Source organism: Ochotona princeps, chromosome 3 (assembly GCF_030435755.1).
Source record: "Ochotona princeps isolate mOchPri1 chromosome 3, mOchPri1.hap1, whole genome shotgun sequence".
Taxonomy (NCBI): domain Eukaryota; kingdom Metazoa; phylum Chordata; class Mammalia; order Lagomorpha; family Ochotonidae; genus Ochotona; species Ochotona princeps.
The window spans coordinates 50,570,830-50,594,960 of NC_080834.1; the positions used below are offsets into that span (position 1 = coordinate 50,570,830).

The following is a 24,131-nucleotide window of genomic DNA, read 5'->3' on the forward strand; positions in this document are numbered from 1 at the left end:
CATCATTTCAGTGGTCCTGCTCCCACTGAAAATACATACTACAGATAGAAGACTTCCTGCTAAAATATTTTACAGACATTAAATTATACCTTTTAGAATCACAAAATGCCATACCAAAAAGGACACAGATTATGAATTTTTCTGTACAGTTAAAATCACACTGAAGTAATGATTATGCTATATTATGGAATATTGACGCAAGTATTTGGCATTTAAAAGGCTCTGCTGATTTTATCTCTTCAATACTATCACTTCTGAGTAAGATAAGCTAGAGGATGAAGAAAACATTGTTCACCTCTGATAGCTGCTAAGTCATTTCTAGATGCTTTGATGTGTAAGTGTAAATCTTTTGGAAAGGAGGCTGTGGCCCCCAGCCACTGTCAGGAATGGGAAGTGGAAGGTAACAAAATTTATTGCATTTTGAATCATAACATCTTTTCAACTACCGTGAAATACCAGGCCAGGGAACCACCAGAACAGTACTGGCACCTATGGTAATTCTTGTGGAGTTCTTACAGAGCACACTGAACCTCATGCAACTATGATGACTGAATTATCATTGTTGCCACTAAGACTTTTATTAAAAATGAAAATGGGTGTTTTAGTGACCTGTGGGCTTTCCTGGAAAACAGAGTTTTCCAAATTTCAAAATTATGAGTTATGTATTTACAAGCTTAAATGATAGTAGCAAGGATTCAATAAAGAACTCACTTTGAGAAACTTCAGGAGATTCTGGGGAATTTGCTGGTCTGTTTAGCTGATGCCATCTAACCTAGTATTTGATTTTCTATAATTAAATGTAGAAGGGCCTAGAGTAACAGTTCACAGGGCCCGACAGGCAAGTAATCTCAAGTCAGAAAGATCAAATATGTCAATCATGCTGAATTCTACTGCCACAGAGTTTGTATTTCAGATGAAAGGACAAAAATTCACAGAAACACAGGAAACACTTTTTTGGTAGCAGAATTAATACTTTGTTTGAGGGCATGGTGGCAAAAATATTCGAACATTCTCTGAGTTAGAAGGCTATGTCACAAAGGAGCAACTATGGCTCCTAAAAGTAGGCATTATAAATGAAGTTTCTTTATCAGGGAATGTATAGTCAGGGGATTTTCTACACTTAGTAGTAACTGGTAACTGGTAGCCTGAGTTCTTAGACATAAATAAAGAAAACTATGGAGAAGAAATTAATTCTAAGATTTCTGTTATCTGTGAATCACTTTAATATGATATTGGTGCTATCCCAGTTTCCTATGATTCCGTTTATTCTACCAAATTTCACACAGTTCTTTCAAATAGGATTCATATATTCTGTTGCCTTTAGAAAGGAGACATCATAGATATCATTTGCAAAACGCCAATGGGGATGTGGACAGGAATGTTGAATAACAAGGTGGGAAACTTCAAATTTATTTACGTGGATGTCATCTCAGAAGAGGAGGAAGCCCCCAAGAAAATAAAGGCCCACCGAAGGAGTAAAGTTGGAAAGCCTGAGACTTTGTTAGAGTTCCTAGAAAGGATCCACCTTCAGGTAAGCAAACATGTGCCTATTTCATTGATAACTGCTTGGAATAATGGAAGAGAGTAGAGCATTTCTGTGCAGAAATTCCAGAGGTGGAGGCAGGTATATGGCATAGTTTAGAAGATGCTTCCGCGGAGCCCATTCTAGTGCATGAGTGCCTAAGTGGGACTTTCACTGCTACTCCCATGCAGGTACACCCTGGGAGATAGAAGAATATAGCTTCAATAGTTGCATCCTGGATATCAACATAGGAGACCCTGACTGAATTTCTAGTTCTTGACGTCCCCTCCCTGGCTGCTGCAAAAATTTAGAGAGTAAATCATCAGATGGATTCTCTCTCTCTACCTCCTTTTTCTAACTCTAAAATAAACAATAAAAAAAGACTTGCAGCAAAGGAAAACCTGTTTTCCTAGAACAAATCTTATTTCTCCTTTTATTGCTTTTATTATGCAAGGACAGGTCTTGATATAACATCCCTTGGACTAAAACCTAATGGTACTTAGCAGTGACGGATTAATGTTGAGAAAGTGCAGCAAGAATGGAAAAATACCTAGCAGAATAAAATGCCCAGAGAAAATGTCTAAATGAGAGCGATAAAGCGAGTATGAAGAACCAAATAAAAGTCTAGAGAAGTGAAAGGAAAATGAAGAGAAAAGCATTTTCTGTAGAGCAGAGATCAAAAATCAAGTTGAGAGGACACAACTATAAACATTTAAAAAGCAATTTATTAGAAAATAGCAATCATTAAGTCACACTGATTGTGCTTCAAATACTATTGTTTATACTTAAAATCTAATTATTTTCTTGTGTATCAGCAAATTTTTATGAAATATCTGCTCTGCTAAATGCTGTGTATGTAAAATACAATTACTCTTCATCAATTTATGGCTTTACAATCCATTTCTTAAATTAACTAAGCAGTATTCTGGTAGTTTTCAAAATGCATCAAAGCAATAGCCAATTAAACTTTCTTTAATTGTGTTCTCTGACTTATGTATTTATGTTCCTATTTGTGAACATAATATCTAAGCCTTTTGGTATAAAGAATGATCAAATAGTTCATGGAAAACGTGGATTGTAAAAATGTATTTATGACATGCATAAATTTCAAAATTTCTTTGCACAAAAATAAACTTATGTTTAAATTTTATTCTCATAGATATTATTTTAACATTTTTTTCATGAAAGAGAGAGACATAAAATCAAACATTCCATTTGGTGGTTCACTCCCCAACTGCTACAACAGCAAGATTGGGTCAGTCTAAAATTAGAAGCCAGGAAATCCATCCAGGTTTCCCATAGGAGCACCTATGTCCAGCTACTTGAGCCATCATCTGCTGTCTCCCGGGGCACATACCAAAGAAAGCTGGAATCAAGTCAGAGCTTGAACTTAGGTGCTCCTGTGTGGAATGCAAATGTCCCAACTGGAAGCTTAAAACCCAGGCCAAATACCCACTCCTAGGTGATACAAACATTTTGAAGTGCCTTCATACTAGTGTTGGTGTAACCCAAATGCAATAGTCAATGAAGAAACTATCTCCATAGATCTTCCTTAAATCCTCTGTTGTTACTTGTTCTGTGATTTGTGAGAAAACCAAAACTAAGGAAGTTAATTGACTTACAGGAGAACTCACAGAACATTATGTCAGAATGGGAATTTTCATGTCCTCTGTCCTAATTCAATGTTTTTCTAGGGTGCACAACTTTTTTATGTTGGTTTTTATTTTTGATGTTGTTTACATGGTTGACCAGGGTGGGAAGGATCGAGAACTACGGAAGTGTGAAGGAGACCACTGTTTCCAAACTTTCCCTATCTTCCTCTTGTATCTAGGGGAAGGGTCAAATAAAGGGGAAGTTAGGGTAGAAGCTGCACCCACCCTCCCAGCAGCTCAGGATGCACCATTTTTTACAAAAATTGTTACTGCTTTTCATTTCTTCCCTTTTTTGTTTAAAAAAAGTCTAGTGATACATTTTTCCTAATTACTTAAAATTTTGGACTTCCTCTTATTCAATCTGAGTACTAAAATAAAGACACTGAAATTATGATCATGTAAAATGGGAGGAATTTTGAGGAAGTAAAAAAGGCATTCTACTTCACCATGCGTTTTCATTCAGTTAAAACAGAGGGTAAATGAGCAACAATCTGAAATCAGAAATGTACATGTTTTAAATAGATAGATAGATAGATAGATAGGAACCAAAACGTTGAGGACAAGGAATATTTTCCCTACTATAGTGTGTTTGTATTTCATAGAAGCTTTTTATTGAAGAGAAAGCCTGTGAGTCTTTAACCTTATATATTGATTTTCAACCAAAATAGTAAACTCATTTTTATATAGAATAGTTTACTTTAAATTCATTTTAAAACCTATCCCAAGGAGTTAATGACATAAATGCTCATGCATTCAAACAAGAAGATGTTAGATGCAGATATATGACTGTTAATACATTTTGTGAGATGCATTTATTAATAGACAAAAGGATATGCCAGTTCTGTCAATTTAACTGAGAAGTGGAAAAGTGGCATATGGGATGAGTGATCCAGCTATATCATTGACTCAAGATTTAGCATGATCTTGCTTAAGCTAATTATTTCTTCTTTACATTTGTCCTTCCAGAAGATGAGGCTCAAACAATATACTCTGTTAATACTCTAGAGTTCATAAATGGGAAACTTACATGTCAGAAAAAGTTACCTTAGTACCTTTGGTTTCCATGTGCATTTCTGCACTTTCTTTGAATCTAAAGAAAACTAAACTAAATACAAAACTCTAACTAATATTATACGTATTTCTTCTCCCCTACAGGAATATAGTTCAACACTTCTGCTCAATGGTTATGAGACTCTAGAGGATTTGAAGTATATAAAAGAGAGTCATCTAATTGAATTGAACATTGAAAACTCCGAAGACAGGAAGAGGTTCTTATCAGCTGCTGAAAATCTCCTTGAGGAGGAAAGTAAGTGTGTCCATCTCCTTTCCTTCACTAACTATCATTGTTTCCTACAAAAGGTAAACATTGAAAACAAAATCTTGGTAGTATTTGTTGAGAACTGTATAAGTGTTCTTCCTTAAAGCTATGAATTTTCATGCAACTTAGGAAACAACAAGGCTGACTACACCTGCAGTTACGAATAAGAAGCTTTGGGGGATGGTGGGTGACTCTCTAATCTCCTACATCCATGCTGGCATCCATGTGGACACTTGACCAGTGTGTATCTCAGCTGCTCCACCTCTGAGCTCACAGTCTGTTAATGCCTTGGAACGCAGCAGAGGATGGCTCCTACACCAAAGTGGGAGAGCAGGATCAGCTCGAGGCTCCCAGCTTCAGACCAATCCAGTTCTGGTCTTAGGGGTCATTTGGGGAGTGAATCAGTGGATGGAAGCTCTCTCCTCTTATCTCTAACTTTTTCAAGTAAAATAAATGAATCGAGGGGGAAAAAAGGAGAACTTCATTTCCTTATGGGCCTCCTAGGAAAAGGAAGAACTCTTCTGGATATCTCATTTCAGTGCTGCAAAGCTATTAATTTACACACAAGTGGATGCCTGCGTTCCCAAAGACTGAGGGAGTTAGAGACAAATATTTAGTGACAGCGTGAATCATTAGTGAGAAATGTCACACATGGCTTCTGTGGAACAACATGGAGCATGGCTGTAAGTTAATGAGCCTTTACACCACACAGAAAAATTCATTTCATTATCATATAGTCACATCTTGTACTTGTTTATAGTATTCATTCAAAATGGTATAATAGCTTGCAAAAATATTCAGCACTGACTATTATTATCTGAGATGGTCTCTGTACGTATAAACTGACGATGGAATGATACACGCAGATTCATCTGTGGTAGAATACTAACTATGCCAACTCTGACTCTAAAGATAAGATACATTTATTTTTGCAATTACCCATCTGGAATCCCCTTCCTACTAAATCTTGTTGGGCCTCAAAAACCTTTGTTCAAGGTATACCTACACTGCAAGGAGTATTTTGTGAGATGAAGTAAAAGAAGTGGCATGGCTTAATTATAAAGACCAAAAATATTTCCTTTCTTTTATTTTTCAATCTTTTTTTCCACATGTGTTTATTTGAAACTCAGAGATACACACAGTGAGTGAAAGAGAGCTCTTCCATCTCCTGGTTGGCTTGGCAAATGGCCACAAGAGTCAGGGCTGCACAAAGCCAAAGATCAGAGCTTCATTTAGACCTCCCATGTGAGTGCAGTGGTCCAAGCACCTAGGTCATCTTCCATGGCTTTTCACAGGCTGGTAAGAGGAAGCTGGGTCAGAAATGACACAGACTAGACACAAACCGATGCCCAAATGGGATGCTGATGTTATATCCAGCAGCTTTACACATTATGCCACAATGCTGACACCACAAACTTTCAATTATCTAATTTATGCTTCTCTTTCAAATATAATATCAACTATGAGTCTTAACTGCTTTTTCCAGATACTTTGAGTTAAATCTTGGTGTAAGGTCTTATCTAAGTGCATGCTTGTGAATTCTAGAATTAGAATTCCAGCGTGGTGTTTGTGAATCTATGAGCTTTTTCTCAACACTGCAAGGAACAGCAAGGATGAAAGCATGCTCAGGACCCAGCCATCTAGACTGTTCCTTTGTAGACTCTCCTGGCTTCCAAGGAACTCACATACATGTACTGCACATTGGTTTTTATCTAGTAGGAATGAATACCCTTAGGAAACCTTTCCATACTCTTGTGATTCACTATCTTCTATTTGCACAGATATTCCTCCTTCTCCATGGGTGCTCACCAACGTAAGCAATTTAACAGCAGCAGAAATAATTGCATCATTGACCCAGATATTTATATGCTTTTGTATAGAGGCTGGGAAATTTAAAAAAAAAAGGAGGAATGGGGCAAGAGGGGCAGGAAAAGGCCAAACTTTAAAAAGCAGCCAGTTTATTCAGCAATATGAGTCAAAACAAAACATTATAATAAACTGAAATAGTGATATCTTTCATGTGAGGTTTTTTTTTTTCTTCTTGTTATTTGAAGACATGGATTTTCCATAACAATGACTGGCTTAAAAATGGTTCCTTTGGATTTCTATGTTGATTTTATTCAGTATCATTACCAATGACCTTCAAAATAATCTGATCATGAAGTGCATGCAGTGAGAACAGGGATCAATTTTGAAGAGAGGGGATAGCTAAATAAATACTAGAAGTGGGGTTATTTTGAAAAGTAGAGTAATATATATAGAGAGAAAATCTTTCATTAACAAGTTGTTGCAAGATTCAGAGCTGGACCAAGTGACGACCAGGATCCTGGAAGTACAATTTTGTCTCCTACTGATGTGGCAGGGGCCCAAATACCTGAGCCTTCTTCTGCTGCCTTTCCTGTTAGCATTAACTGAAAACTGTATCTGAAGTGGAGCAGCCAGGGACTCAGACTGGCACTAATGGTCTGCTGCTGCTATAGGCAGTTGTTCAACTAGTACCACACAGCCCCAGAAGTGAAAGAGTAATCAAAGGAAGTCTACTATAAAGCTATGGAGGTCTTTCTTCTCCATGTGAAATCATGAGAACAATGAATGTTTGAAAACTTAAGTTTTCTGCTCTTACTAGTTTTCTTGAGGACTTTAGTTTTTCTTTTTCAGAGTGTGGAAGTTAAAATTTCGGTAAGACCAAAATCCTGGCCCCAGTGGGGCTCCCTGAAAAGCGAGAGGCCACCCTACCTAGCGACCTCTCAGAGGACTTATGAAAAGAAAGCAGGAAAGCCTCGGCAAGCAGTGCCGTCAGGGAAAGGTAATTCTCGGCTGAGAACCCAGAGGGAACATGGCTCCAGGTCTTGTGTTATTTCATGTCCTCAGCATGCCTTCCTTTTCATCTGTTAACAATTAATGCTAAGAAAATAAGATCTATACATTGTACAATATGAGGAATTGTATATTTAAAATGACTTTAACCAGGGCAAGCATTATGGGGCAGCAGGTAAAGCCACAACCTGTGATGCAGCTTCTCATATGGGCACTGGTTTTTGTATCAACTGCTTCACTCCCAATTCATCTCCTTAGTAGTGACCAGGGAAATCTGGGAAAGATGTCTCAAGTGTGTGAACTTCTGCAATCCCCATGGGAGATCCAGATAAAGCTCCTGGCTCCTGGCTTCAACCTGGTCCAGTTTTAGCTGTTGTGCCATCTGGGGAGTGAGCCTCGGATGGAATAACTCTCTCCCTCGTTCTGTGTGTGTGTTCATACATGTGTGTTTGTGCATTGGTGTTTGTCTCTCCCTCTCTTTCAGAGGAATAAAAAAAAAATCTTTAAAAAAATCTGCTCCAGACTTTTCAAGATAGGAAAATCAAAACTGGAGTAACTAAATGGCTTTCTCAAATTCACATATAGAAATTCCAATCTCTTAAATCTATTAAAAACATTCTATTATGTCTTGGTTTCTGAAAACAAAACATGTCTGCATAGCAAAAGGTGAGTTTCAATACTTGCTATTAAAAGGTTTGAGTGCCAGAAGTTATTTTCATGCATAAAATTTTAGAATGTGATGATTGATGGCTACTATAAATTGATCATTTGTTAATAGCTAATGATGCAGACACACACACACACAGCTAAATTCTAGTTGAAAATGGGGAAAATACAGACTCAGCCAGTGTTTCTTGTTAACACCAAACCCTGAGATTTTTTTATTTTAATCTTACGGTCTGAAATATGATTAGAATATACATGTCAAAGAGATGCATACTGCATGTTAGGCTATCCTGGCTGAAAGCTATTTATCTTCTGTGAAACTGCTTTGCTCAAGAAATAAAGAAGAATGACTTCCTTTTGTTGATAAGATGGTGAGTTCTGATGATTTGGCACCATGCTGCCGCATGCTTATTTTTATCTATACTCTATGAATCATATCTTCTACAACCACGCTAAAGATTAAATACACAACCTTCATGTACCTTGAATGATAAAGACCTTGACTATCTGCTTATAAAAAAACTAAGACATTATTAAAAATGAATGCATGTCACAGTCATAGGTTAAAAATAGTCAGCATTTTTTAAGGAATAGATTATGCAAATTTGCCAGGACTTCATGTATGCATTTGATTCTCACCATTGAATAATGCCAAGTTGGGGAACCTCAAACCACTCTGAGTTTAGGGTTTGTGTTAGCAAGGAGGGGTCGTAGAAAGTGTGGTATTGCCAATCATTTGGTTTAAAACTTGAGCTCATCAAGCAATATTTCTAGGATAAACTCAAACTTTGCAATTATTTAGGAAAGACCATGAGTCACATGTAAGCCTTTAATGCTTCCAGAGGCATCAAGAAGGTGAGGCTGGGATAGGGAACAAAACAGTGATATAGTATTTAAAATAATTGATTTTCTTTCTCATAGTCCACGATGAACTATATTGTGTCTCCACTCTGACCGTGTAAGTAGCAACCAGATTAAACTTTTAAGTCATTGGTGGACAGGTGGCAACTGCCTCTCCAGCTCATTGATGAAAGGGCTGTTGAGGAATGTTAGTGCAGGACACTGGATACTTACACAGAAGGGTAATGACTTGAGGGTTTTGTGATTCCAAGAAGCAGCAATTCAGAATTTGTTCCTGCATTGCACTACAGCTCAACAGAATTAAACCATTGGCTCCCTCAACTGGGATCTATATAATGTTCAAGGGAGCACAAAAAATTAGGGTGAGACTCAACTCTTAAAGGAGCAGGAGAGCAGAATCATTTTATATTGTGCAAATGAGAGGATCTCTATTTACTTGAAATACAAAATGGTTTATTTACTCTGGGAGGAAGTATTCCCAGTAAATTAAAATTGTATATGTGTATGTATGTATGTATGTGTGTTTTGTTTCATAAATACAACTTCACATTTCTTATGCCTTACTCAGAAATGCTTGTTTAAGATAATCTGAGAGTTAATTACTATTTACACAAAATATTTTTCTTATTCTAAACTTATTCTTTTTTTAACACATTTAGAAACACTGTCATCTATGAGAAAGTATACTCTTATCCTAGAGGACAATGTGTGAAGGAATTACCTTCTTTTTCCTCAAATACAGCAAAAATTACATTTGAAATTAAAACAAAAACAGTAATATAACAAGCAAACTTACAAGTCTGTACACAGTGTATTATTGGTTACTGCCAACCCTGGTTGCAATGCCAAAAGAGGAGGAAAAGGAAGGGGGATTTTATGCCAGGTCGTTGGCATCAGCTGTGGTCACAGCAGCCCCTTATTGCTGAACCATTCCCAGTTGTGCCTTCTTGCCTGCCTATATGTCCAAATCCACACAGGGCAAATGACAGAGCTCAGCCAGGTGCCTGGAGCAAGAGCTGTCAGCAAGGAGATTTGTAATACAGCCAAGCAACAGTCCAGCAGTTGGCCTAACAGCGTGCCAGGGTAGCCTGGCACCAGAGACCCTGACATGTATACCTGGAGTTTCTAACCCACTTTCTATATGAATTGAATATAGATTCAACACATGTACAGCTTTTAAAAGATACACTAACTGGCCACATATATAAGGGATACCTTCTGACAGTTTAATGTATTTACAATTAGATAGTTTTATCTGTTTCTGGTTGTGGCTATTTGGGTCTCTGTAGTTCAATTTCTTTAGATTTACTTTTGTCTTTTTTGTTGTTCTTTCCTTTGAAGGACCGAGTCATAGAGATGAAAGAAATCTCCCATATGCATCTCCGATATTTTATCTATGACATATGCTTACTGTATGTAATATAAAGTAATGAGATACAAGTATGTTTATCAGAAATAAACGCGCCCCACTGATGTAGGGTCTTTGTAATGTCTTTCCATATAGAGAACCCCCATGCTTGCTTTAAGAGGGTACTGATTTTGTGTTACACATTGCTGTGTAACAATTACTCCGTGGTAACAACAGCAATTTTCCATTACCACATGTGCTCCAAACCACTTTCCCTGTGCTCTTCATCTGTGAATGGGTAGCAAACATTTATAAGATGAATGCATAGTGTCTGAGATGATGAAGGATCTTCAAAATACAGTAGATTTTCTTCTGATCATAAAAAATATTGTCTGAACCGCACATGTCCAAGCTCCTGTGTAGATGAATGATTTTTATATGAGTTGTCAGTTTATGTTTCGTGAGCTAAACAAGTACACACTTGTGTGTGCTCGAGTGTAAATGCTTTAGGAAGACTATGATATAAAACAAAACAAAACAAAACAAAAACAGCAGAACTTGAAGTATGCATAACATACATACATGTGTATTCAAAAATTCAAATTAAGGAATTTGCCCATCTAAATTCAACTTTTAAAAGTCGGGATATGTAGGACCCAGCTATCCCACTGTTAGGAATAGGAATATAACCAAAGGAATGAGACCGCATATGAGAAAGGGATCTGTACTTCTATATTTACTTATAGCAAATAGCACAATCTAAAATAGCAAAGGAAACAACCCTGATGCGCATCAAAAGAGGAGTGGATAACAAAACTGAGATAAATCTACTCCATGGAATACTACTCAACCATTAAAAAAAAAGAATAAAATTCCACCATTTGCAACCAAATGTTCCAAACTAGAGACCATTATGCTCAGTGAAATAAGTCAATCCCAAAAGGATAAAAATCATATGTTCTCTCTGATATAAGGCACACTCCATGCAAAATATAAGATCAATAACCCTTTCAATACTTTTTTTGCTCATGAATTTTGCTATTTTTGCTTTTATTTTCATTTCTTCAAATTCAGATCACCTCAGCTCCAGCCATTGTGGCCATTTGGGGCACAAAATCAGGAGATGAAAGATTTCACTCTCTGTTCCTCTCCCAGTAAAGCCTGCCTTTCAATAAAGAATAAATAAATCTTAAAAAACAAATACTGACTTTAAGGTAATGATATAAGGGGCTGGTGTGGTGGCGTAGCAAGCTAATCCTAATACATTTCTCACTCTCTATATTTCCCTCTCTGTGTAACACTGTCATTCCAGTAAAAATATATATATATCTTTAAAAAAAGATCATAATATAGGGCTTTTCATGTAGTGACATGAAACTTGGAGAATGTCCAAAATATATTAAAATGGTGAAAGAAATATATGGCATATCATTACTGATAATCTATTTTTGCTTGAAAATAATTTTAGAAATGATACATGCTTAGATTTGTTTTTCACCATTGATTGCATGGAGAAAACATCCTATGTCTAGCCTTTTGGAACTTTTTGTTTCTTTGCTTGCTTTAGCACTCACTGAGCCTAAGAGTTAAATTTACACAAGACAGACTAAGAGATGAAAAATGTACTGACTTATTTAATGCAAGTTTTACATGGCAAAAGAGTTCATGGAGAAAGAGACTTATTGTTGCACAGCTACCAAATTAGACAAAGAATAGTAAATTCTGAAAATTCGAAAAGCACAGGAGTAGTGGCTAGAAAAGTTACTCTAACATGGTTTATTTCTACAGATTTCTGTTGCTTCATCAAGACTAGGCAACTTATGGTTGAACACATATAAACAGATAGTCAGCTGTTTATTTCTGCTTCTAGGAGAAAAAGGACATTTTTTTCAGTGGGAATTCATCTCTTGCTTTTAGAAAGAAGGAGGAAGGTCACAGTGCTCTTTTACCTGCTGCTTTTCAAGTGGCTTTCACTCAAAATAGTCAATGCGCCCAGGTGGCATGTTTTGCGGGTGGCATGTTCTTAATTTCCTCATCAAGCAAACAGAATTATTAACTATAAAAAATATGAAATTGATTTTCCAAAGCCACTCTAGATATGTAATGTCATTTTTCTATTTCATTTAGGCATTTAAAAATCCAAAATAAAGATACCTCAACAGAATAAATATTCCTTAGAGCAGAGCCTTCCATGTGGATGTGTGGTGGGGTAGAATAGCAGGCTAATGGTGCTGTACACGCTGCCACTCAGTTACTGTGATTTGAGTGCCCTTCCTGAAGTACTTGAAATGGTATAAGTGGAGATTGCTATGAGCCTCAACTGAGAAGATTCATTTCCCAAGACACATATTATGAGATAGACTGTGATGCCAGGCTATAGAAGAGGTGTGCAAGAAGGCAAGAAGGGAGGGTGATTTTCAACTATTTATTCACTCATGGAATCAGGGAACAGCGGTAACTGGTCCTTTTTTTTTTCATAGATAAATTCCTCTTTTTCATTTTGTGCCTTTTTTTGCCCAAAAAGTAGCTAATGTTCAAGTTAAGTGGATACCAATATTAGTTGTACTTAGAAAAACAAAATGTCTAGGTAATTCTAGGTACTCAAAATGAAATTGGAAAGAATTGAGAGTTGTGCAAATGAGCCGTTAAGTTTTCCTCCACAGACAACAACTGCCTCTGGACTAATAAATGCAGCGTTGTTACCTACAGAATGGCTTCGGTTTAGGCTGAATAACTCAGAATATGCGGTTGAAGGAGAGTATTTAGCTTAGCAGTTTGCCACTAGTGGAGACACTCACTGTCCGACTGTGCCTATGGCTTTGGCTTCCTCCCAATGCAAACCTTGGGAAACAGTGGTGATGACTCAAGTCAATGGGTTCCTGTCATTCACAAGGGAGACCTGAACTGGATGCCTGGCTGTTATATCTGGCTCGGTCCAGTTCTGGCCATTGCATAATTTGGGGGAGTTAATTAGTAGATGGGAACTCTTTTTCTGTCATTCTCGGTATCTTATATACTAAAAACCTAAAAAAAACAGGGAGTGTGAGCATTTGACATGGTGATTGAGAAGCCCATATCTATGGAGTAGCTGGTTTTGATACTCATTGCAGTCTCCTGACCCCAGATCCCTGCCAATACAGATCCTTGAAGACACAGTAATGGCTCAAATAATTGTGTTCCTGACACCTATGTGGTAGACCTTGGATAAGTTTCTGGGTCCCAGCTTTATTCAGCTGCCCCATCTGTTTCACTCCTTAGCCATTGTAGGCACATGGGAATAAACCAGTGGATGGCAACATGGTCTCTTTTTCAAATAAATACAATTTTAAAAAAATTTAAAAACATGAATTTGGGGTTTTGAGTTGTCTCAAGACACAAACCCCTGATGTTTCCTCTTTGCAGAAGGCACTAGACTGGTGGCAATATTTTAGGCCCTGCATAAACAGCTGTTTTCATTATTAACAATGGGGAGAATCTGGCTGATGAGGAGCCAAATGGCCAATCAGAGCTGCCTGCACCAGAACAGTAACTGACCACCATGTAATAACTACCCACCCTATACAGAGGGAGCTATCATGGCTTCAGAGGCATGCACAGGGTCAGAGATGCCGCCTTTAGAATGTTTTGGAAGAAGCATTGGAATGGCAGTAGGAAACTGTGGTTCTAATCCCTTTCTACCCAACTATCTGTCTGACCTCAAGCCAGTTTTGTCATTGTAAAATGGTAAGGGTTAGAGGGAGGGTGCCATAGTGTTAATGTCAGCATTTTGTGAAATCACCTTATTTTGCTTAACTTAAAAATCCAAGAATGCTGAGAAAATGAAATTTTTATTATTCTGAGTGTTCATTGCTGTACAAGAAAAACAAGTTACCTCTTTAACCTTTTCTAAGTTCAATTTTCTTTAATTAGTCGAAATGTTTTATTTATGAAAAAACAATATGCAAAGTGCTTTCTTTGAGCCAAGGATTTTACCATAACTTCCAGGTTGCATTAGTTTATCGTTCTGGGTCCAATGAAACCTGGAAAACTCAAGCAAAAATTGGTAGTTGACTCTCTAATCAAAACCTTGACTCCCTAATATTTGAATCTGCATTTTAAACAATGAGAAACTTTTCTCAGCATAAGAATCTACTTTCATTTCTTTAAAGCTTTCTTCATTTTTAGTACAACTGAGATGGCTTATACTTAATAAATTACTTGAAGTTATGACTTCAATATAATAATTTTGTAAATAATTCTGTTTTAAACACCACTTATTTTTAATATTGATAACCATGTCAAAATGTTGATCCATGGGCTTTATAGAATTCCATAACATTTGGGTAGGAAACAGAAATATATCATTACTCAAATTAGTCCTTCTAGATAAAATTTGTCTTGAGTAATTTTTGATAGCGTGATTGTTTTATTTTCATTATGTGAAGTACAATACTGTGCTGCTTTGATGAGGTCCTGTTAAGCATGCTGTTAGCTGGCAGAAATAAGGAAGATTATTTTTCAAATTATTTTAGAATTCTTCAATATATCCAGATTTTAAAATTCATTGCCTTTTGAAAAATTATGATATTTTAATGTGTTCATCTAGAAAATAAAACATAAAAACATTGTACAAAATCTGAGAATACACAGGGCAAAATCTTTCTTAAATTTGAACACTTTGATTTTTTTTCATTATATATACATTAGGCCTGTATCTTTTTAATATAATCACTTGTGTAAAATACATTAATCACTCACTTTTAAAAATTGTGCTATTAGAAATACTTTGACATAAAAGATGCATTCTGATATCTTATGGGAATTCTGTCATTTTGGAGATAAGCTACTTTCTATTCCACTGTTACTTGCTGCTTAGCCCAAATGATTGGGCCATAGGACAAAACTGATGAAGGTTATGATTTCAATTTCTGTGTAGACCTATTAGGTTTGTGTGTGTGTGTGTGTGTGTGTGTGTGTGTGTGTGTGTGTGTGTTTCACGGCTACATGTAGGAACTAAATGACTTAGAGAAAAATGTGAACGCATTAGTGTGAATTCACCCCCATAGCAGGAAGAAAAAACTATCATAAAACCCAGGTATCTGTCACTCTTTGTCATTAGTTTAATGATGAAAAGCAGTAAGATGAGGAATTGTTGACCCTCCAACATAAAATCTGAATGCTAAAAAACTTTCATCTCCATAATCTAACACAATGCCTTGTCTTTTCTTTATATAGTTACTGTTGAGGGTTCCAACTGATCACCTGCCTGAAATTATCGCAAGCCTGGTGGGAAGCAGTCGAGGAGGCATAGTCATGTTTTTATTTCACCAGGAAAGCATTTAGCAAATTACCACTACTCTGTAAATTACTGTGCTGCCTCACTTTCATACTGAGAAACTATTTCCCTTTTCCATAAAAGTTGCCAAAGAAAGCTTTCTATGCTAGATAGCCTATGTTTAAAAACAAGCCAATTCCTAGAATTGAGGGAATGTGATATAGCATTTCTTAAGAGGAAATAAAAGCAGATGTGTTTTTTATTGCTAGCATTAACCAATGGCATTTTCTCTGATAAGGCTAGTTTTTCACTTATTGCTTGTTTATCTCACTTCTCTTTGAGGTTAGTGTACGGAGGCCTCAGAGGCTCTAAACAAAACGAAACAAAAAAGGCAGATACATATTTTTGAAAGAAAAGTGATTGGTTTGGGAAATCAGAAGTCTTTAAGTCCATGTTTTCTTTCCTGGGAGAGTTCCATGCATAGGAACCAACTCAAAGAGAACCGAATATTGGGATTGAACAGGGTTCATTATACCAAGTCTCGTGTAAGGTATCAATCGATGGAGTTGGTCCAATTTTAACTTAGGCACTAGGAAAAGGGCTCAAATGTCACAACCATAATATTTACATGGGTCAATTTTGGTCAATGCCGATGTGGAGGGATGTATGTAGTAAGACTTATATATCTGGAAAATTCAAGAAATACTAGGATATTGGAACACAGCATTGGATCATTTCATTTCAGTGGCTATGAAACAGAAGAGATGAAGCCGAACAGAAAGCCCATTCTTTAGATAGTGAGGGCACATTTCAGCATTGCTTTTCCATAAAAGAAAAGTTCAGAAACAAAAATAAATGACTGATATTCATAAAGACTACTGAACAGTAAGTGAAGCCCCCAAAACTGTGACTATAAAATAGAAAATGTTTCACGGTAGCTAAAATGAAAAAATAACTGCACAATAGGTATTACAATTAACCTTACATTTACCTAGAACTGGTTATAATATCACTACACTTGAATACGTGAATTTCAAATCCATGGTTAAATACAATTGTCATACATGTGGAGATGATTCAAAAGGATGGTATAGATGCGGTTTTACTGTTGCGAAGAAAAGCCTTGAGGAAAAGATTGAAACAAGTGCTATGACTCGTTAAAGATGAGTAGACCAAAAAGCAAATTTAACCATTTTTCCAGCTTTTCTGAACCAGTCTTCTCTATCTGAAACCATAGACTGTGGAGTATGTATCAGTGATAACTTCTCACTTCTTGCATGATGGTGCCTAAGTAGTACCATTTAAAAATAGAGGTTAATTCACTACTTTTAAAGGTGCCCTGGGGCACCAGGGCTCATGTCAGGCTGTAAGAAAGGTTGGTGATAATTGAACACCCAGGGAACCATTAACCAACGTTAGTACGATCTGAACATTTTAAACTCTTAATTCCAAGTTTTAGTAAAGTCATCTGGTTTCCGTATATACAGACTCATGTCATCTGCCAATAGGGATAGCTTGAGTTCCTCCTCCCCAACTCTTATCCATTTCATTTCTTTTTCTCATATATATATATATATATATATATATATATATATATATATATATAATGAAAAGTGGATCTCCTAAGGATGAATTAATTTGTGTGGTAATAAGCTATTGAATAAAATTGCACAATTACTTTGTTTCCCAGATCTTGAAGTTCAGATTTATTTTCTCCTCACTGGAATGGGAAGTCAGAGTTGTTGTTTCTATCTTAAATGTATGTGCTTAGTTCTTCCAGTGGGGCTACTGGACTGGCTTAACAAAGAAAGCCCTGCGATTAGAGGTAGTAGACAAGGAACCCTGACACAGCCTGGAGGTGGTAGGCTGAGATCCATAGCTGGGCTGACATGCTCAGTTTCTGATGCAGAACCACATCCGCTGGTGTCAAGGAAGGCAATAGATGCATTTGCCAAGAGGAAGCTGACACTAACAGGAATCTTCATCTGCTAAACTCTTTAGAGCTATCTGTTACAGTTCTACTATTAATTCTTTCTTCTAAAAGATCATGCCTGTTAAAGATGGAGCCCTGCTTTTAAAGACAAAGAATTCAATGTGAACACAGATGACTGTTGTTCAAATCTACAAAGATATGGATGACAAGCTAGTGAGAGGGTGGATTTCACTTCTTTGGTGTTTTCCCCTCTGAAAGCAACCTAGTTTTTCATGTCTACTTTTCTCATCAATAGAGACAGAAAAATCTCAGATATTTAAAGTTTTGTTAGTTAAACCCCAGTAACTGAAACCTTAATGTACATGATTGCCCTTCATGATGTTTGTTAATCCACGTTATCTGAATTCTTGAATTAGCCTGTATATTTAAATCATAATGCATTTTTCAGATTTTATTTATTGACTTTCTTTTTATCATTTGTTAATTTTTAGTTTTATGATATAGTTCATAAATACACTAATAATAAAAGAATTTTCTTTCCCTTCTTCTTTCCCTTCCCCCTCCCATTTTCTTTCGTTTTCTTCTTGACTCTTCTTTCTCTTTCTTCCTTTCTTTCCTTCTGTTTAGTTTTTGAGATGGCATATTTAATTTACACTACAGTAAAGGGCTTAATTCCCCACCAAATAGAGTTCAACCAGAGACCAGGATTCTGGTGTAACCAGGAAAAACAAAACAAAACAAAACAACAACAAAAAACAACCATCCCACTGGGCTGCTAGTTTGAGTCCCCAGCTGCTTCTTGAAATTCAGATTTAGGATAAATACAATTTGACTGAGAAGTATGAACTTTTTACGTCATTTTCAATCTGATTTTTTAGTATTTTGTTGAAACTATTTGCGTGTTTGTTGTTCAAAGATACAGTTCTGTAGTTTTCTTTTGAGTTCTTTCTTTGTTAAATTTAGATATTAGAGTCATGCTGGCAACAAAGAACTTGGCAGAGTTTCATCCTGTTCAGCATTTTGGAAACATGTGAAGAATATTGGAGTTAGTTCCTCTTAAGTGTTTTCTAGACTTCAGTATATACATTTCCTTGATGGAGACTTTTTTGTTTCAAACCCCTTGATTTTATGAGTCAGTAAAGATTGTCTATATATTATTGATTTAATCTTCATGGGTTATATGTCCATACATTTATCAATTTCTTTAAGATGTTCTAGTTTATTAACGTGCAGTTTTTCGTGTCTCTATGATTCTTTGTATTTCAGTGGTGTTGGTTATATTATCTCTTCATTTACTTCTAGTTTTGTGTATTTAACGTTTTTTCACCTATTTTCATTTTACCTCTGAAAAGTACAGCATTTTATTATTTGTAGTTTTTTCAATTAAATTTTCTATGTTCTGATCCTTATTATTTCTTGCCTCCTGCTGGCTTAGGGTTTGGTTTGCTCTTGTTTCCTGAATTTTTTAAGAAACAGCATTCGATATTTGTTTAAAAATTTCTCTTTTTTATGTAAGCTCAATGCTACAACCCTCCCTCTAAATACCATTTTTGCTGTCTCCCACATGTTTTGACATATTGCTCATTTTTCTTTATTTCAAGAATTTATTTCATTTTTAATTTCTTCAGTGACTCATTGATCATTCAGAGGCATGTTGCTTAAAATGACACTTTAAGTAGTATTTGGGCAAGAGATTAGTCACACTATGGGTACAGTTTGCATTTTCTGGCAAGTTATTAGTGTTAAATTCGAGTTTGTTTTGGTCATAGGAGTTTCACATGAATTCCATGAAACTGCAAGTGAACAATGAAGAGCAAACTTTGTTGAGAAAATAGTGGCTTGTAATCTGTGGGGCTAATATGTCTTTTATAATAAAAACACATTTTACGTATATAAATTTCTGCTTAGTGAAGTCAAGATTATAACAACTAAAATAGGAGAGTGCTTTAAAGTGAATGAGTAAATGCAAGAAAAAAAATTTTTTTTGGTTTGGCTTTAACTCCTGCTCTGTTTTCTATCCAAAGCTATTCAAGAGCAAGAAAATACTCCAGTGCCCACATCCTTAGGCTCCGACATCTCCTTAAGCAAGTCACAGTTAGATGACTGCCCACGGGACTCTGGTTGCTATATTTCTTCAGGAAATTCAGATAATGGCAAAGAAGAGTTGGAGTCTGAAAATCTGCCTGAGATGGTCCAAAAGATTAGCATCAAGGAGCCAACCATCTAAATATACATCCTAACAATTTGGCTACCATGCATCACATTTTAACTTCTGTGCCAAAAGGCCAAGTAGGAGAAAAAGAGAACTACTGGTAATTACTACCTAAAGTTAAATTATTTTAATCTGAGTGATTGTACATACAAGCTTACATCTCTGTCCCATTTATTGTAAATAAAATGTATATATTTATATTTTAAATTCTGTGACTTCATATTTTACACATCTGTAATAGGAAAAGTAGAGTGTAAATGTTTCATTATGTGATACATGCCTTATTTGATTTTATTTCACAAGTACAAAATCATAACATTAGCAAAGAAATCCCTCCTTATTTCCTTGTTAATTTTGAATTTATACATATAATTGAATGATTAGTGGTAGAAGGTGTTTCCGTTGAGTCAACTTGCCCAAAATTACATCTATACTCATTTTGTACTTATAGGAAAAGGGGTCAATACCAGAGATACTGTAACCTAATCCATTATGGTGGTTTAGTAAATATTTTTGCTGATATTCTTTACTATGTTATCCAATATAATGTACTGTCGTTCTTATTCAGGAAAACTGATTTTATTAATTGTATAGATATTGTCTTCAAGTGTAAATATTTGTTAATAATAAAAAGCACTATGTGTATGCCATGTTCCAGACTACTTTTTTTTAATATTAGATTGTTACAGAAATTTTCCTTTCCTTCCCTTCCCTTCCCTTCCCTTCCCTTCCCTTCCCTTCCCTTCCCTTCCCTTCCCTTCCCTTCCCTTCCCTTTCCTTTCCTTTCCTTTCCTTTCCTTTCCTTTCCTTTCTTTTCCTTGATTTATTTGCATTGGAAAGGCAGATTTACAGAGAGAGAAAGACAGAGAAAAAGATCTTCCATCCGCTGGTTCACTCCACAAATGGCTGCAACTGCCAGAGCTGAGCTGATCTGAAACCAGGAGCCAGGAGCTTCTTCTGGACCTCACACACGGGTACACGGTCTGGAACATTCTCTACTGCCTGGAGGCAGGGATCTGGAAGGGAAGTGGAGCTACTGCGACATGAACCAGTGTCCACATGAGATGTCAGGGTATGCAAGGTGAGGATTTAGCCACTGAACCATCGTGCTGGCCCAAGAAAATTTTTCACATGAGGTTTTATAGTCAGTTTTCATGCTTTTTATTTTATGTGATTCCAAAATTGATACTGGCCTCCACACTCTTACCCAGATCTATGCTGTTTAAGAGACTTAACATGTCCATATTCTTATTTTTTCTACTAATTTACTCTCCCCTTAAAATTTCCAACCTTTTTACTAGTCTTCAAAGAAGAAACTTTTTCTCTTCATCTCACTTCCAGCCTCATGTAAATCTAACAAGTATGCCAGTTAAATTATTCTACCTCCAGAAATGTTTCCAGTTTTTGCCTTCTATCTATTCCTTAGTTACCATCCAGCTTTGGAATTTCATGCTATCATGTGTTGAATTTTTCTATATGTTTTCAACTGTCCTTCCACCTTCTAATCCATCCTCCACTCAGAATCTAGAACAATATATCTAGTTCCAAATCAAAAGGAGCCCTTCCCCTGCTTGAAAAGTTTTAAGTTTTTTATTTACTGGAAAGGTAGTGTAACAGATTGGGGGAGGGGGAGCGCTCTGTCACCTGCTGGTTCACTCTCCAAATGCCCTCAGCAAGCAAGGTTGGGCCAAGCCAAAGTTAGGAGCCAGGAAGTCAGGGCCCAAGTACCTGAGCCACCATTCGCTGCTTCCCAGGATGCAATGAACAATAAGCTAGATTGGGATAAGGAGCAGGACAAGAACCCACACATTCCAACAGAGGAAGTGATATCAGTGTGGGTATCCCACGTGACAGTTTTACCTGCTGTGTCACAAATCCCACCCCATGCTTGAGTGTTTAAATGGACCCTCATTGTCTTTTGTAAAGTAAACTTCCCTCTGGGATGTTTAAGGCCCTTTTCAACCAATTTGTACCTACAAAGTGAGTGTTCTTCTCTCAATAATTCTAAGTGTACACGCTAGCCACATCAGTTCACATACAACTCCTCAAATGCTGACTTTTCTGTCTAAACTCACCAACAAAATCACTTACTGTGTGAAGCCTTTCATGATTCCCTTTGTCGCTATCTTCTTTCATAGCTTCCTGCAAACTATTGTTTAGACTGCTTCTCACACTATACTTCATTTATTTGTGTGGCAACTGCCCTTGCATAAGACTGTCCTTCCTGTATTAGAGATTTTTAACTCATGGTACCAAACATAATATCACACAGGAAATGTTTGCATGAGCATATTAAATATTATACTAATTCCCAATACAACGCATTCCATCTTCAAAAGATTTAAAACAATTACTCAAACTATAGGTAAGTACCTTCCAAAGTGATCTACTATTTTGTAGACACACAACAGCACACATTAGGAAAAAACAGGGAATACCAAGTGTTATTTCAAATGCTGGCTTTCAACATTGCTTTCCTGATCTAATATGTTGTTCCAGATTCATGAGAGTAAATTTCATATGCTGCACCCAGTTCAAGCAAAAAGCCCACACCTAACTCTGTTATTCCCCTTTCACCACAGAAAACATCATCTCAGGTTCAAACATCCAGATGCTTGTCTCCATTAGAGCTCTACTTCTGCCATGGCCACCACTCCTAATGGATAATTCTAGGAATCCTTGTAACTAGGACAGTTACTAATCATAATTATTCGAGAAATGAAAATAGAACTTAATCAACATATTGCCTCAGTTTACTCAAGAGTATAGTTTCTTTGTGAAGATATCAGGAAACTGTGGGTTTGGAAGTCACCAAAGAACTACTTGATGATGCAATGTTGGAAATCGCCCAAGAAGCAAACTAAGGCACAATTTTAGTCTCTGAAAAACAAAGAGTTTGTGGACAATCAGGGGCCTATGGAACCATGTTTTAGCAGCAGTGCTTTTATGTCCTTGAGGGAAATGGTGAGCAGAAGTAGAGAGATAGGATTTCTTTTTTTTTTTTTTTTTTAATTATTTATTGTTTAACTTCAGTAATTACATTGTATTATGTGACACAATTACATAGATACTTGGGTTCTCCCCACCCCTCCCCAAACCCTCCCACCATGGTGGATTCCTCCACCTTGTTGCATAACCACAGCTCAAGTTCAGTTGAGATTTCCCCATTGCAAGCGTATACCAAACATAGAGTCCAGCATCTTATTGTCCCGTCAAGTTCAACGGCTTCTTAGGTATACCCTCTCTGGTCTGATGACAGAGCCAGCAGAGTATCATCCCAGTCAATTGAAAGCTCCAACATACCATCAGCAAAAATTTACATCATTATGGAATTAATTGACATAGTAATGAGTAACCAATATGTTAAAAGTAAATGCGGGTTCCCAGCCACCTTCTGTGACCACCTCACCTATACTTCAATTTTAGTTAGAGAGGAGAAGGAAAAGAAGTAGATACACCAGGAAGTTCAAGTTGTCAGGAGAACACTGCGAGTACCACAGTGAATGAGTGCTGCTTGTCTTTTCTCTTTACCTGATGAATCCCTGCAGCACTAACCCTTGGTCACTCAGGGCAGGTGTAAGCATCTACTGAAGAAGGACAGATATTTCTGTCAACCATGAAAAGCTGACTAACTGAGATAGAAAGGTAAAAAGAGTTGACCCAACATAGAGAGGAAGTTGAGAGTCTTGGACCTTGTACTGTTTCTATTTTGTTTTTTTTCCTGGTAGAGAAGCATGATTCTGAAATCTCAGAGAATAGAGGTGAAATGGGATAGTTCACATCTTATTGGCCATACTGGCTCTCTAGTTTGAAGCCTAGTGGTAATCGCATCTCATTATTTATTGACCTACTCAGCAATATTTAGATGCAGAGCATACAGGGTGCCCAACACTGGGCAAATGAGGGTCCTTTGAACTATAATTGCTGCGATAAAAATCACAGCATAGGTTTCCCACAGCAAAAAAAAAAAAAAAATACCATCAAGTCTTTCATTACGCATGCAATTTGATGCAACAATTACCTGATTCCATAGTTTTTGATGTTTGAAAATTCAAAGGTGTTGTGACAGTAGGCATAAAAGTATATATAGGTTACAGAAAATATATCTTAGGTAAATCACAAAATCCTCATGAATTTTTTTTAATGTAAATATCAGATCATTTAAATTCTACTTTCTCCCTTCTTTGGATATAAACATAATTATATCTTCACTCTGATGTATTTTATTAAAATTTTTCTGTCTTTGAAAAATTAAATTGCCAAGGGAGTTAGTAAAGAGCATTTACTGCAATAACTTCTAAATTACAGGCAGCTGAAGATAATCAGATTTTAGACAACACCCAATTAGGTGAGGTTTCGCTCAACTGCCTTGTAACTTTCTGAGTGAGAACAAATTGAGGACATTTCATGTTGAGAAACTTACAACTAGTGTGAGTTCTGAGAAAAATAATGTGAAGAAATTTTAGATACTCCACATGCATATGTTTCCAAATTCTCACCATCAAAGAAAGCTGTGTGTGTAATTAACATGTCTATTTCAAACACTCC

General features: G+C 36.5%; 1 protein-coding gene and 1 long non-coding RNA gene across 7 annotated transcripts in view; one reads left to right on the forward strand and one right to left on the reverse strand.

Annotated features, from left to right (window-relative positions):
• Window positions 1–20,141, forward strand: part of SAMSN1 (SAM domain, SH3 domain and nuclear localization signals 1) — a 157,662-nt gene extending 137,521 nt beyond the window's left edge. For both annotated transcript variants that reach the window (XM_058661756.1, XM_058661755.1), the window contains 3 exons: window positions 1,325–1,531; window positions 4,330–4,480; window positions 19,396–20,141. In XM_058661756.1, the coding sequence (XP_058517739.1) occupies window positions 1,325–1,531; window positions 4,330–4,480; window positions 19,396–19,598 (561 nt within the window). In that variant the 3' untranslated portion in view covers window positions 19,599–20,141. The remainder of the gene's footprint in view (window positions 1–1,324; window positions 1,532–4,329; window positions 4,481–19,395) is intronic.
• The window catches only part of LOC105942035 (uncharacterized), a 197,751-nt gene that overhangs the window by 105,314 nt on the left and 68,306 nt on the right, over window positions 1–24,131 (reverse strand). The window lies entirely within an intron of this gene.